Below are 14,837 nucleotides of genomic sequence, written 5' to 3' on the forward strand. Positions count from 1 at the left end.
TTTCTCTTGGATATAACTTCTTGTCTGCCCTAGGAACACTCAAAAGCTCACCAAAGAGATGTGTGTGATCAGAGTTATTTATTTGTCATGGAAGAGGCCCAGAGAGGGGATGACAAGGAGGAGCCCGGCTCCATCAGTGGGCACCCTTGGTTTCTGTATGTGGAAACACACACATGGGTGAGCCTGTAAAGTCTGTGTGCTAACAGCAGAAGCTCTTAGGTGTTGCTTCGGTTACCTTCGGTTATAACTGAACAGAATATAGTAGCATCAGCTCTGGTTCAGAAACCTCTTCCCAACACGGGCTTAGGAATTGTTAGCCGTGTGGAGCCCTGGTCTCCTCCACACTGGAAGCTGTGGGCTCTATCCCATCGAGAAGCAGATGATACAATGCACACATTAAAGTACTGCACAAAAGAATAAACCAGGGCACTATTATTTATGATGAAGAGGCAGGAAGGAATCCAGGTGCCAATTATTTTGCTATCTTTTCACTAGGTTAGGTAATCTCGCCAGAGGGTAAATGGGTAAGATTTTCCACTTAGGTTCACAGCCAATATGTAAATTTGAAATGCACAGGTGTCTGAGATCTATTATTTATGAGCCTATTTTAATATGCCATATTGTTTCTAATTCTCTTCTGGGTCTGTAGACAGTGGAAAATACCAGACTGAGAAAAGTTCTTGCTGAGTTTAGCACCCTTCTTTAGAGCTCACTGGTGTCACTGGTCTTTAAAATATGAGACACTCATGGCAGCAATGGTCTGCTCTGGTGGGTACCTCTGTGCTGCGGCAATGACATCCCCTTGGTAAAATCTTTCCTAAATTTTGTGATGCAAGAGTTAGAGAGACTCATGCTTGTTTGTCTGTATTAAGACCTATTTGCTGGACTCTTGAGATCCTAATAGCAGAGTATTTCATAAGCAACTCCTGACATTTGCCGCCCATCCGGCAATGTTGTCTTTCTTCAGCTACATGACAGACACATTCAGATCCTGCACGGTAGCCACCAAAAGCATATGTTTGGGAAAGGGGATTCAGTGTGCCATATTTATGCATCATTTAATGGCATGCAGATTATAAGTCAGACAGGAAAACCACACGTCAGCATTAATAAACAGCAACACTACTACATTAATTATGATATTGCTATGATTTATTCCCTAGTTTCGCATTTTTATTCTCTTTGAAAATGTATGCCATCTGATAAGCAAAAGCCTATTTCCTTTTCTACATCTCCTACCCATCCCTTGAGTCCGGTCCTCCGGCCCACCCCATGAGCTTCTGTAGGAAACAGGCACACAAATACAAAGCCCGAAGCAGCGACATTGTCTACCAGCATTAAAAATTAAAGAACAAGCACACACGGCCTAAAGCTCCAACATTTATTATGTCAATGTTAAGCACACTTTTTAAAAGACAACATAGAATGTATAGAAACGAGGGGTTCGGGGCTCATGCTCATTTTCACAATACGGGTAGTTAGGTTGGCTGGTTTCAAAAGGGTTGGGACATCGCTCTGACAGCGACAGTCCGGGGGCCCTCTGAATGGGACGGATTCACTGTTTCAATGTGGGTCTGTTTTTTTGCTTTTACTTTTTATTAAAAAATATAAATAAAATGGCACTGCAGGCCCAGGCTGGGAGGACTCGGCAGGACTCTTGTCTTCGCACAAACGGCTTCTTGGAGGCTACTGTCAGAAAACATCACAAACTAGCAGGATGACGGACCACGCTGACGTCGTCGGCTGGGCGACACATGTCCGCCCCGCCCCTGGGGGCTTCAAAGTTTCTCAGAACTTAAGGGCTCGTGAGCTTCCATCCGAAAACTGCCACACATCTTGAGCTCTCTGGGTACTACGCCGAATGGGGGTGTGTGAAGAACCTGGAAAGAGGTTGGAGACAGAGGAAGGAAAAAAAGTACAGGTGTCACTTGGCCTGGTGATTCTCCGTTCTCTCGCTAAGCTTTTCACAATTATGACTTAAATCGACCACAGGGTGAGCCACTGGCATGATCTCAAACGTAACATCCCCTCCCTGGATACCCTCAGTCTAAGGTGCTTTCCCACGCCCCCTGCCGTGTCCCCAGAAGGACCCAGACTCCCTACCCCATCACATGTGAGCCCTGCTAAACTTGGGACACACCTGAAGGGAAACTCTCTTCCTCGTAACTGAGAAAGCTTAGCGGCAAACAGTCCTTTGGTCAAGGGTGGAGGGAGAGGGGGAGGGAAGGGAGACATTTTCTTAAAATGATAATAAAATTATAAAGAAACAGAAATCAAAAACTGATGTAAAAGCAGCTCAACAAAAACATGAAATGTCATCAAGTCCAACGCCAAAGCAGCCAACGATTTACAAGAGGTGAACAGATCTCCGAGGAGAAAACCAGAACCCAAAGAGTGGCCCTCAAATTGCACCCGAACTGCCTGTAGTTTCTTTCAAACGTGCAGGGATTTTATTTGTTTTGTCATTGTGTGTGTGTGTGTGTGTGTGTGTGTGTGTGTGTCACAGGAAAGGCAGTGGCAGAGGAAGAGGAGTGGCGATGTTCCTCCAGCTTCCCCCTTTGCTGTGGGCATTGACTTGAAGCAGTGCCTGAGAGTCCAGATGTGCAGGGAGGAAGGCTACCACCGTGCCATTCCAGGCCTCGTTGCCATGGTGACCTGAAGCAGGGGCCTGGGGCCTCCTCTCCCCTGACTCCATGAGGCAGGAGGCCTGGGGTCTGGAGCTCAGCTGTGTTCCCACATACCCCCCCTGAGCAGCGGAGACCTGGACTGAGGGGCCTGCTGTGACCAGGTGGGCTCTGGGGAATCCCATTGCTTGCTCAGTGCTAGCACTGCCCTGGAGGCCTTTCCCGCGGATGCCCCTCCAGATCCCCGTCTGACCTGCTGCTTATATCTAAGGCCCTAACAGACTAAGCACAGCACAGGCATGTGCCATATTCCTGGTTACTTCAAACACACCCAGCCCCCTAGGGGTCTGGGGGCTCCTGCGTTAGAACTAATGTTAGGAAAACTTTAATTTGCCTTTTTTTTTTTTTATTGTGTCTATGAAAAACGTGGTAGATTCATGTGTCTACATAGATTTTTGCCGTGTGAGAGAAAGGATCAATCATTGAATTGTGCTCAGCCAAGTTCGGTTACTTAAGTACAATGACCCTTGGGAGCTGTATCGGCTCCTTTCCCATTTGGGAAGGAGGGAAGGAAGGAAAAATATGATGATCCCAGGACAGCTGACCCAGGGAATTAGAATCAGGCCTGACTCCTTCCCCAAAGGCCTGTGCTGTAGTGAACAACTGTGGGCTAACAGAATAATGAGATGCAAGAAAGCAAATGTGAATGGCCAAGCACCCACCTCTACAGCCCAGTGGGGTAGCAGCCCTGGAACACAGCCTACGTGTTCTAGTGTCTGTTTCTTTAAAAAAAAAAGTTCTGGGAAAGCTTCAGGAGATGCTTGGGAAGATACTGAGCGGGGACCAGGCCTTTTCAACGTTAGCACTCTCTCAAAAAAATAATCCCTCAAGCAGGTTGAAAGAACACTGCCAATTGTAGCGAAATCCCCACGACCTTAAAAAAAAATCCTGTGCGTGCTCTGCCAGGTGACAGTGGAGTCCCTCCATGAGGTCCACAGTCATCAGCAGCCACGCTAGCGTGGGTGGAGTAAACCAGGCAACACTGTGTTTGTGCCCTGACTCTCAGGGTACAGTGCCGGAGGTCAAGAGCAGCCCAGGGCCTTCCCGCTTTCCCGGCGCCTTTCAGCCGGGGCCTGCGAATAAGCCGCCTGGCCTCCTTAGTTTTCCAGTTGGAATGTTGTCTAGTCCACCCCTCGCTCTGCCACTTCCTTGAGTTCTCACTTCGACCATTATGAATATATACAATATGGACTCGTTGCATATACAAAAATGGTATTTAAATAAACAGTTTCATCCACAGAACGCCCTGGGGGAAAATCAGCTACTTCACACTTCCTGCCACGGCTGGTACACAAGAAGTACCATGTTCACCCACTTCTCAGCAACCTTTAAAACGTGTTGGATTCAGTTTTTCTGAAGATCCTAAGTGAGAGGATAGCAAATGGTCTCAGGAAAGACATGGTCACGCTGGAAACATTTAGGGATTAAAATCTGCAATAATAGCATTGCTTGTTGTTGTTATTGCTGTTGTTAATTCCCTTTGGAGCATCTTAGGTATCAGTTCAGGTACATTCTACCGGTATGTCAAGACTTACAGAAACTTAACTGAGAATTCTCAGTCACAGCAAACATTCTTTACACTTCCTCATTTTAAAAACTATCAGTAATTCATGTTATGGTGGGAACTTTTTTTCAGATTCCTTTCTAGTACAATTTAAAATGTTTGGGTTCAGGATAGAAAATGTCACGTAGAAGTTCTATTCTTGGTGTTAAAGTTTTCATGCCCCTATTGCTTGCTAAGCTTCAGAAATAGCATTTATCAGAAGGTTGCAATAAGTCAGAAGAAGGAGGAATCTGAAGAAGCTGTCTCCCAACAAATTTATTTAACTTTGGGACCGTGTAAATCAAACATAATCTGTGATTTATCACCAGATATTTGCACCCCTCCCCGTTCCCAGATTGATTTAAGATATCTCAACCTATAAGAATACTGTATCCACCATTAATTCTGTCTGTCAGGATGCAAAATCTAATTACACTAACAGCATCATATAGTGAGGAATTAAAATAAGTACTGTATATAAAATCTACCCAACTGCACTCTCAGCTCTCCTTGAAAGCACAGTGGGGCACACAGAAGCTGCATGGATGTTTAATGTGGGGAAGCAAACGCCACCACCATCTGTAAGTGACAAGGCACGGGGAACTATTTCTATTTGTTTTGGAATTAGTTTGGCACCCAACCGAAAACACAGGAATCTTTCCTCAGTTCGCTAACCAAACACCAGCTTCTCCAAGGTGCCTGATCCCACCCCATTTCAGCACCCATGCAGTAAACCTCCAGACTCCTCAGGGAAGTCCTCTTTCCCACTCAAACTGACTTAATAAATAAATAAATAAATAAATAAATAAATAAATAAATAAATAAATAAATAAGCCAAATGCCTTACTTTCTCTCTACTTAAAAAGATAAAACTCTCCTGGTCTTGGATAAAAGGCATCACATGGAAAGGCCACTCAAACAGCCACCAGGGGGAAGGAACTATGGAACAAAAATGCTACCACAAGAAGACAACAGAACAACTTTTGTTTGGGTTTTTACAAAAATAAGAAGAGTGTGGGACCCAGTCATGTGCACTGGGAACAGGGAGCCGGCACCACAGAGGCACCACAGAGGCACCACAGAGGCACCACAGAGGCACGTGCTATATAACAAAGCAAACTGATGCCGCAACATGTAGAGGCTGGAAAACTGACAGCACAGGTCTCCAAGGAGAGGGTTTAAACAGACCTAGCCTGCCTCTCAAGCCACTGCAGAATATGAAAAGATAATTAATCTAAGGGTCATCTCTCTACCGTGCTTTTCCACCGTGTGTGTGTGTGTGTGTGTGTGTGTGTGTGTGTGTCAATCTGCAGCATGTACAGACATAGGATTTCAGAATCACTAAGCAAACCATGATGCATCTTAGGAGCTCAATAGTGGCTTCCAGAGACTGGGCTAGGTCTGGCCACCCTTGGTTGCTGGTTTTCGCTTTCTCCTCCTCTCATCATCATCATTATTATTTAATATTATTATTATTTAACAGATCTGATAGATTTGCTGCCTTTGCTTTGGATTTTTTAGGGTTGAGGAGAAGGGTCACTTTCGGCATGAGGAAAGGTCATTATGTACAGTAAAGAGCCATTTGCTCAAGGACCCTTTTTGGCGGCACACTCCAGGATGGGGAAATAATGGAAGAACAGAAAGGACTTTTAGACACAACAAGCACAGCAGAAAGCCCAAGGGAAGTAACTGAGGGGCTGCTCCCGGTTCTGGTGTCCCTACTGGACTCTGCTAAGAACAAAGAGAAGTTCTGAACAGTACACAGAAATCACCTTCCAATTGACCTAAAGCTATACATGCCTAAAACTATTTCCATGGCTTGAGGTATGTCTATTTTAATATAGCAAGTACTTTATGCTCCTTTAGGGTTTAATACACACATCAAAACGCCCATAGAAATAATCCTGAAAAAGACTGACTGGCCTTCTCTCAAAACCTGTTATTTTGTTGAAAGTAATTTACAGAGTGTGTCAAATGAGGACACAAGAAGCTTACATTGTACTTTAATTTTTTTATTTTTTTCAATAAAGGGACAAAATGGGTGTATGAACAGGTTAATGCAGACAACTGCCAAAAAAACACAGACAGTGGTTTTTCCAATAGAACTTAACAAAGACCAGAAACAAATACAGTAAAAAGCCAGGTTGCAATGACCTTTGGTCATCCAAATAAAAAAAAATAAAAACAGAGAAAAATAAAAGATCAAATTAAGTGCCTCCGTTTTGAACAGGGCATATAAGCAATAATAAATAGTGACTCCCATAGTAAAAGATAAAATTTCAAGTTACGACAAACAGCTTTCATTACAGGAATAGAAAAGGCCAATAACAAAATATTCTGCATTGCCATTTACAAAAAAGTATTGACTAAAGCGGGCTTTCTCTTTAATATGCTTTGCATATGAAATTCTTTCCAATCTAAATATAAAGCACCATTTAGTTTTTGGCAATGAAAAAAACTGCAAAACATTGTTGTTTTTTTTTCCTTTTTTTTTCTTTCTTTCATTCTTTTACTGCATATGAAGGTAAAGATGCTGGGATGTAGGGTGATAGGGAAGAGGGACAAAAGCACACTACATAACAAACCAACGCTATTAGCTTGCAGTACTGCATACAGCATGGCAGCAGGAAAAAGGGACAAAAAGGATATGTACAACCCCTATGACAGCCATCATGTGACATTCTAGCAGGCTCCCCAAACCGCCATTATATGGCTTCTCTGTACAATGTCACCTCTCTCTCTCTCTCTCTCGCTCTCTCTCTCTCTCTCTCTCTCTCAGCATACAAATAATTTGCACTATATTATCCTGCCAAATTAAAAAAATATACTGTGGCAGCCTGTCTTTTTTTTTTCTACTACCAAAAAGGTACATTGATACCTTTTAAGAGAACAAGCAACAGTTAAAAATACAAGCTTCAATATAAATACTATAGTGCCTAACACTAGATGAACATTTAATTCAAATACCATTCTAGAAATACAGAAAAAAGACCATAAATGTGTTTTAGCATAGGAATCAACATGAGTGTGCATTTTCCTATATTTAAGTACTATATAATCTTAAACCTTTCCCCATGTATGTTTTTTACAACCTGAAGAGCGGTGTGTGATCCAAGGCATAGAATTTCCACTACCATTTTTAAATGGATAACAGGTCTTGTAACACCACCAAGACAATGAAACCCTAAAATGCTGTTTCCCCCTAAACAGAATGAAGTGTCTTTTTAAAAATTTTTTTTCTTAACATTTGTACTTAAAAAAGTTTTGTACAAAAATTCTTGCACTGTAGAAGCGAAACCATCATTCATTTCTACGTTAAGTTGTTTCCATTCACAGCGCTTGCAATGCTGCGTCCAAGCGAGTAAGCTCGTTAGTCAAGTAAGTGGCTGGCAAAGTGTTTAATTTTTTTAGTTTTTTTTTTTAATGCTCATCAATGAGATTGTGTTCAATTTTTTTTTCAGCATTCTTGCAACTTTTCCCTTAATAAAGACCTGTAAACTGGGAAAACTGTACAGTGCACTTAATTGTCCTATCTGAGCAGGTTTATTTTATACTCAACCTCTGTACCTCTGATTAGAGTAAAGATACAGGCGTCACAGGTAGAGTCAAGTGCTATTTGAACACCAACTGGGGCAGATGCTAGCTTAAAAAAAAGAAGAAGAAGATAGAAAAAAGAAAGAATAAAAATAAAATAAGGACAATGAATCCTCTTCCACGTTAACAAAATAGCACACAGTGTATGGAAAAGAAATGAATTACAACTTTTAGGGAGCACAGACATATAAGCTGCTGCTCTTAAGATCCTTCTCTTCCTTTTTGAAGAGTGTCACATTAAAAGTAAGTCCTACAGACTCCTAGTTAATCATCATTGTATCACTGTTAGCTTATACAGCTTCTGGTTTAAAATGGCACACAGTGCCACGTTGTGCTAACCAATCACTTACTATTTCCTGTTTTTCTCTGTCAAATCATGTCAGCCTGCTCTTTTAAATATCGTCTAAAAGGTCTCAAGTTTATCATTCGATTGTCCATCCGACAACCAAGTGGACCTGGATCTGTTTCTTTGGGTGCCAGAGTTTCGTTAAAGGTGTCCTTTGAAACAAGCGTCATCATAAAGTGAGCTCCTCGCTAATGTGCTTCACCACATTCCAGGGCCCTTGCACATTTCACAGTCAATTTGATAATCATTAAAAAATAAATAAAACTTTAGGCAAAATAGCCCTTTTTTTTTTTTTTTTTTTTTTTTTTTTACACTCTCACCAGGAGCAAAGCAGCTTTTATACTGGGAGAATCAGTTTTTGTTCACAAAGTTAAAGGGGAAAATGATGATTAACTAGGACGTAATAGGTCATATCTTTAGGTAGCCATTGTTGTGAGAAATACAACAGAGAAGTACATGCTACGTCCTAAAATTTATTACCTCACCCAATGCTGGATTAAGCTACAAGTTTATAACAAGCAGAAAGAACCATCAACATGGTTTTCATAGATCCAAGGCACTCATTTTAAAACCAAATGATAGGATAATCTTGCTGTTTTTCTGTTAATTTGTCAATTCAAGGCCTTTTTTATTTCCCTCTGCAATTAATACACGTGACCCTTTAGAGACAGACACATAGCACATGCTTTCTTTCCAGCGCTATCTGTTCTGTCTGTAGAGGGCTCGCTAACCCGAACACTGCTTCCCTCCTCGTGTTATGAAATAAAGCTGTACATGATACGGATTACAGAAATATGCAGCATCGTTTGTTTTTCCTCCCTCTCTCACACTCTCAGAACGGAACTGGAAACAGCAACATGCTTGCTCATAATGAATTAGGGACAATTTAAAATAGCCGTAACATACCATACATGCTGTCTAAGTCAAGGGGGGAAAAAACACAACATACACAACATGTAAATTATTGCACAAGAGAAAGGCTCAAAGTTTGCGTAAAATGCAATAGTATTGCCCCAGGCAGATCATGCATTCAGACGGTGAGAACATAAAGAAATTTAAAGTGAAAAAAAAAAAGAAGAAAAAAAGGAAAAAAAAAAAAAAGAAAACAGGTGCTGGTGAGAAGCACTCATTCGTATTCTTAGCTTCCGTCACTTCTGTTGTTTGTTTGTTTGTTTGTTTGATCACATGGGACTAGAAAAAAATCCTACAGGGAGTAGGGCTGGAGGACAATGGGAAGGGGTGAAAAAAGGGGGCATCAGGTGGAAGTGAGGGAGGGGTATTAATATACCTCTATTCGGTTTTTATATCATTATTCAACACTCGATCACTGTGCCATTTTTTCATGTGTTTCTCCAGGGTACTGTACACGCTAAAAGGCATCTTACAAATTTCACATTTGTAAACGTCCTTCCCCACCTGGCCATGCGTTTTCATGTGCCTGGTGAGCTTGCTACTCTGGGCACAGGCATAGTTGCACAGCTCGCATTTATAAGGCCTTTCGCCCGTGTGGCTTCTCCTGTGGACAGTGAGATTGCTACAGTTCTTGAAGACTTTCCCACAGTACTCACAAGTGTCGCTGCGTCTGCCCTCTTTTGAGCTGGGCCTGCCCGGGCCCGGACCACTAATATGGGGCGTGCTCCCTCCACTTCCCGTGCCGCTGCGCCCCGAGATCCCTCCGTCCAGCTCCCCGGGCGGCGTGGAGAAGCGCAAGCTCCCATTCTCCGAGGAGTGCTCTGACGAGGAGGCAAAAGGCGATTGTCTGGAGTCTCCGAAGCTAAGGAAGGGATCTTTGAGCTGCCTGGAGGCCGCGTAGCCAGCGAGCCACTGCGAGTACACGTTCTCCGTGTTGGGCATCGCGGCCGGGGGCAGGTCAAATTCCTTCTCCAGCTTGATGCGCTTGGAGAAGGGGCTCAGCGAGCTGGGGCTACCCAGCAGCAGCTTTTTGGACAGACCCCCCGAAGCCGATTCGCCGGGGGAGCAGCCACGACCGTTAACAGTGCCATCGTCTATGCGGTCCGACTCGCCGGCCACCGAGTCTTCGTCGCAAGTGTCCCTGTGGCCCTCAGCCTCGGCCAGGTGGCCGCGCTTATGCTTCTCGCCCAGGACCTGGTGGAAGGCCTCGCTGAAGTGCTGCATGGAGCTGAGCACCATGCCCTGCATGACATCGGGCAGTGCGCGGCCCTCGTCGCCCACGCCCACCACCGCGCCCCGAGAGCTGTTCTCGTGGTGGCGCGCAGCCTCCAGGCTCAGCCCGAAGCCGTAGTCCACCCTCTCGCTCTCCGTCAGCTCCTCCTCCTCCTCTTCCTCCTCTTCCTCTTCTTCTTCGTCGTCCTCCTCTTCCTCCTCATCCCCGTTCTCTGGGATCAGGTTGGGGTCGTTCTCGCTCTTGAACTTGGCCACCACTGACTTGAGCGCACTGCTGGCGCTGCCCACCAGGTCGCTGGTGCCGGGTTCCGGGGAGCTGGCGGTGGAGAGGCCGTCGTCGGACTTGACGGTCATGGGCGACGCCTTGTGCATGTGCGTCTTCATGTGGCGCTTCAGCTTGCTGGCCTGTGTGCACGCGTGGTCGCAGAGGTTGCACTTGTAGGGCTTCTCGCCGGTGTGGCTGCGCCGGTGCACCACCAGGTTGCTCTGAAATTTGAACGTCTTGCCGCAGAACTCACAGGACTTGGACTTGACCGGGGGCTGGGAGGGAGGAGGGGCGGACTGCAGAGGAGGGAGGGGGGGCGTCGCCAGGAAGGGTGGCTTGCTACCTGGCTGGAATGGCTGCAGTAACCTTTGCATAGGGCTGGGCCGGCCTGGGGACAGCGGTGGGCTAGACGTGTTCCCTGCCAGCTCTCTAAGTCTCCTAGAGAAATCCATGGCGGGAGGCTCCATGGCCATTGGATTCAACCGCAGCACCCTGTCAAAGGCACTCGGGTGGTGGGTGGCCAGGGCCATCTCTTCCGCCCCCAGGCGCTCTATGCGGTGGGGGTCCAAGTGATGTCTCGGTGGTGGGCTAAACAGGGGGGGGGTGGGCGGAAAGCGCCCTTCGGCCAGGCCGGAAGCCTCTCTCGATACTGATCCTGGTATTCTTAGCAGGTTAAAGGGGTTATTGTCTGCAATATGAATCCCATGGAGAGGTGGCTGGGAAGGACATTCTGCACCTAGTCCTGAAGGGATACCAACCCGCGGGGTCAGGGGACTTCCGTGTTCGCTTTCTAAGTAGATTCTTAATCCGTGAGTGTTCTGTGCGTGTTGCAAGAGAAACCATGCACTGGTGAATGGCTGTTTGCAAGTTGTACATGTGTAGCTGCTGGGCTCATCTTTACCTGCAAAATAACACAACACCAACATCAATGTTTAATCACCGAGGCGGGCGTCAGCTATCGCTTATTCATGTTCCAACACCCAACCTCTCCCGGCCCCACCCCCAAGTCTCGGCCTTCGCCCATCTACGCTGGTGCCTACACGGTGCCTTCCATCTCTGGTGCCTACCATGTACTTGTTCAGTCTGTCTTCTTGACCTTTTACTCAGTTCTAAGGACTCCACAGTGAAGCCCCAAAGCGCGAAGCCTTGACCAAGTGAGGCTCTGTTAAAGGCAGCACTCGGTTCTGGGGGCCTCAGCAAATGGTTTCGCAACTTCCCCGTCCCATTTGCTGGGTGTCCTTTCAGCTCTGCGCCACTGGCTCTATGGTTAAATGGGGTACTGAGAGAAGGCCGAGGCCAGAATCAGCTTGACTTCACTCCGGGAAACTTTTGCCCCCTGACTCCTACGGTCTTGGTCCACTTTCCTGTGGGCTGTAGGTGAACTTTCCAACAGGGCAAACGACGGCATAGAGGTAGCAAAAAGGGAAGGTCATACAATTCTCTGGCCCAACACCTCTCAGCTGGTAACACAATAATTTGCTGGTATCGCTAAAATGACCAGAGACCCCAAAAAAAGGTTTTCACGAAGAAGGTAGCAATGTTCTCTTTCCCCAGTCTGTGTTAGGGTCCTTAACATCTTCTGATCTCCATGTTTAATCTCAAGGGGGTGTTGTGATTAAAATCTCAAAAGAAAAATGTAGTTTTGATTTGACTGAAAAGCTGTCTTGAATCCTTAGCATTCGCCCCGGTGCAGCAAAAGAGAAATTAGGAGTGGCCGGTGCCAACCTCGGCAGAGCCGGCACACTGGTCGTAAGAGCAGTGAAGGCAGCCAGCACCATGACAGGCGGCAGGCGAGCAACGCTACCCTAGCCTCCTCCTCATTATTTTGAGAGGCTAACAACGTGAACCAAATTATACAACATCCTGCGCCCTCGGCCGAGACTCGGCTCCAGTTGAGAGAGAAACAGAAAGATACAGTGCAGCTAGTCAACTCCTTGGCCAGTAGCCAAACTGTCTGGAGAGGGGCCTGCTTAAGTCACATTATTTCTCTGTTACTGAAAAGAACCCGAGAGTGGGAAATGCCACTTTGGCAAAGAGAGGGCCAGCATGACTTCACAAAAATCATTCATTTTTTCCCGAGATATAAATATACATATATATATTTATTTATTCTGATATTCATGTATATTCTCACATATGTTTATATATGCATACACATATATGGGGCATAGGGAGTAACTAACCAAGAGTTTACCAGCTAATTGCAGCCTTAAAAAGGTAGAAGGGATAGTGGCCAAGGGATAGGGCGAGAATAGCTAATGGCCCAGGGATTGGAAAAAAAAAAAAAAAGTCAGGGTTTAAAATATAACGGAGACATACACTTTCTCCCTAAATGAGGCTAGGAGAATTGTGTGAGCCATGGCTAGCATTTCTAAGTAACTTTTCAATGGGACAAAATTCACCAGGGAGCTAAGGAGTGGGCATGAGGAATTCATCAATTATATGATTCCTCCATTTAGCAAGTCAGAGAGAAAAGCTGCCAAGGTCTTCTCGGGAGCCCCAAACACTCATATTCCAAAACAAGCCAGCCTCGCTCAAGCGCCTGTCTAAATAATGGACTCCTGGCCTGACCTTGTAATTTACTTTACAATGCATTTATAATCTCACTCAATATAGCCCACTCCTGGGGAAATCTCCTTAACAAGATTAGGTGGTAAGATACCAAAATTAGGTTTCAAACATTTGTCTAATGTGGAGAGAGGAAGAAAGCAGAGAGATTTTGAAAGAAAATGCTGACATTAGAATCACATTACCCGCCTCTTCAAAGGGAAACAAAAAGCCTCATTGAGAGTATTTTCATAAATTTCTTGTTGTTGTTGAACAATTACTTGGGTCCCAAATAGTCAGGAAAAGAAAGTCTGGCTCCAAACACTGCGACCCTCCATGCTTTCCCCTTGGCCTCCCTAGAAGCCTGGGTCATTATCATATATTTAGCCTGACAATCAGAATCGGGTAACTAAGAAGGAGCCTTGTCAGCTGAGGCAAACCCTTAACACTCCAAATGCCTTAAGATCATATTTGACCCTTATAATCTCTTAAGGTCTGGGAATGGACACATAATTAGCAATGACGGTTTCAAATGTGCCATAGGTCCCTGATAAAAGCCAAATTCTGTACACACTAAAGAGTCTCATCCCTGAGCTTCCCATGAGGCTTAGCGAAATTCCATTTTATTTTGCATCCTAAAAATTCCTTTTTCAGAGCCCGTTATGTGGCTGTGCTGCAGAACGTTAGCACTATAGTGCTGTCCTTCCCTTCGTTCAGCGGGCCAGAGGAAACGGCTTTTGAACTTATAATGAGCTCACAACACACAGCTTTCACTATCGCATTTTCGTATTCCCATCAACTAGATTTTCTAGATCATAAGGGCAGCTAGCGTAATCACGATGTCAATGAGAAGGGCTGCCTCGACTGAGGCTGAAGATTACATGGAAAGAGCCGCTCTGAAACTGGTAATTATTACCAGTCCACTAATAGCCAACGATGCCCTGCAATTCCACCATATGATCTGTTTCACTCCACTCAGGCTCGTGCACCGAGTTCCACTGCTCAGAGACTCTAAACTCCTAAACCGCAGTCATCAATAAATGCGTTACTCGCCGTAATTTGTGAAATTACTTTGTTCATAACATCTTTGATGGTTTAGAAAGACCAGAATTGATTTCCTGCATGGCAAAATTAGGGCTGCATTGATTTATTGATGTGTAAAATATAATAATATTCTTCATTTACTCTGATGAAAATCAACTTCTCACTTTGAGAGCCTCATTGGGCTTTTACCAGGATTGTTTTGATTTAAAGCAATAAACTGTGCCCTGCTCCTCCCCAGTACAAAAACTCAAGGCACTGAAAGGGTTAAACCCAGCTGTTACCCCCACCTACTGACTTTTATTTTATTTCATTTCATGAGAAGAAATGGTCTCCATTTCTAAACATGTCACCAATGTGAGGAGGCCATGTGACTGAGGCACCACAATTTGAAAGAGCCAGGAGGTCTGTGTCAGGACCCTGAATGTCACTTCCTAGCTTGTGACTTGGTGGCCAACATGACATTTCCCTCAGTCTTGGGATTTCTACATGTGAAATAAGCATTAAAACTAGGACCTTTAAAGAATGGTTGAGTCTAAAATGGCTGAAGCAGCTACAGTCTGGTATAAGTTATCAGGTCTGGCATGAAAACTTTCATTACTACCAGGTATGATTTAATTAAAGGGTGTGTGTGTGTGTGTGTGTGTGTGTGTGTGTGTGTGTGTGTGTGTG

At 44.8% G+C, this 14,837-nt stretch overlaps 1 protein-coding gene across 10 annotated transcripts in view; it reads right to left on the bottom strand.

Annotated features, from left to right (window-relative positions):
- Positions 1–1,367: 1,367 nt before the first annotated feature.
- Positions 1,368–14,837, bottom strand: part of Bcl11a (BCL11 transcription factor A) — an 89,911-nt gene continuing 76,441 nt past the window's right edge. For 4 of the 10 annotated variants that reach the window (XM_055629015.1, XM_055629013.1, XM_055629019.1 and 1 more), the window contains 2 exons: positions 9,456–11,478; positions 1,825–1,880 (listed from right to left, as the gene is read on the bottom strand). In XM_055629015.1, the coding sequence (XP_055484990.1) occupies positions 9,458–11,478 (2,021 nt within the window). In that variant the 3' untranslated portion in view covers positions 1,825–1,880; positions 9,456–9,457. Of the gene's footprint in view, positions 1,881–9,455; positions 11,479–14,837 lie in introns of all 10 variants that reach the window. The other 6 variants (XM_055629022.1, XM_055629020.1, XM_055629018.1 and 3 more) reach the window with 3 other exon arrangements.

Source organism: Psammomys obesus, unplaced genomic scaffold, assembly GCF_907164565.1.
Source record: "Psammomys obesus unplaced genomic scaffold, mPsaObe1.curated_primary_1811, whole genome shotgun sequence".
Taxonomy (NCBI): domain Eukaryota; kingdom Metazoa; phylum Chordata; class Mammalia; order Rodentia; family Muridae; genus Psammomys; species Psammomys obesus.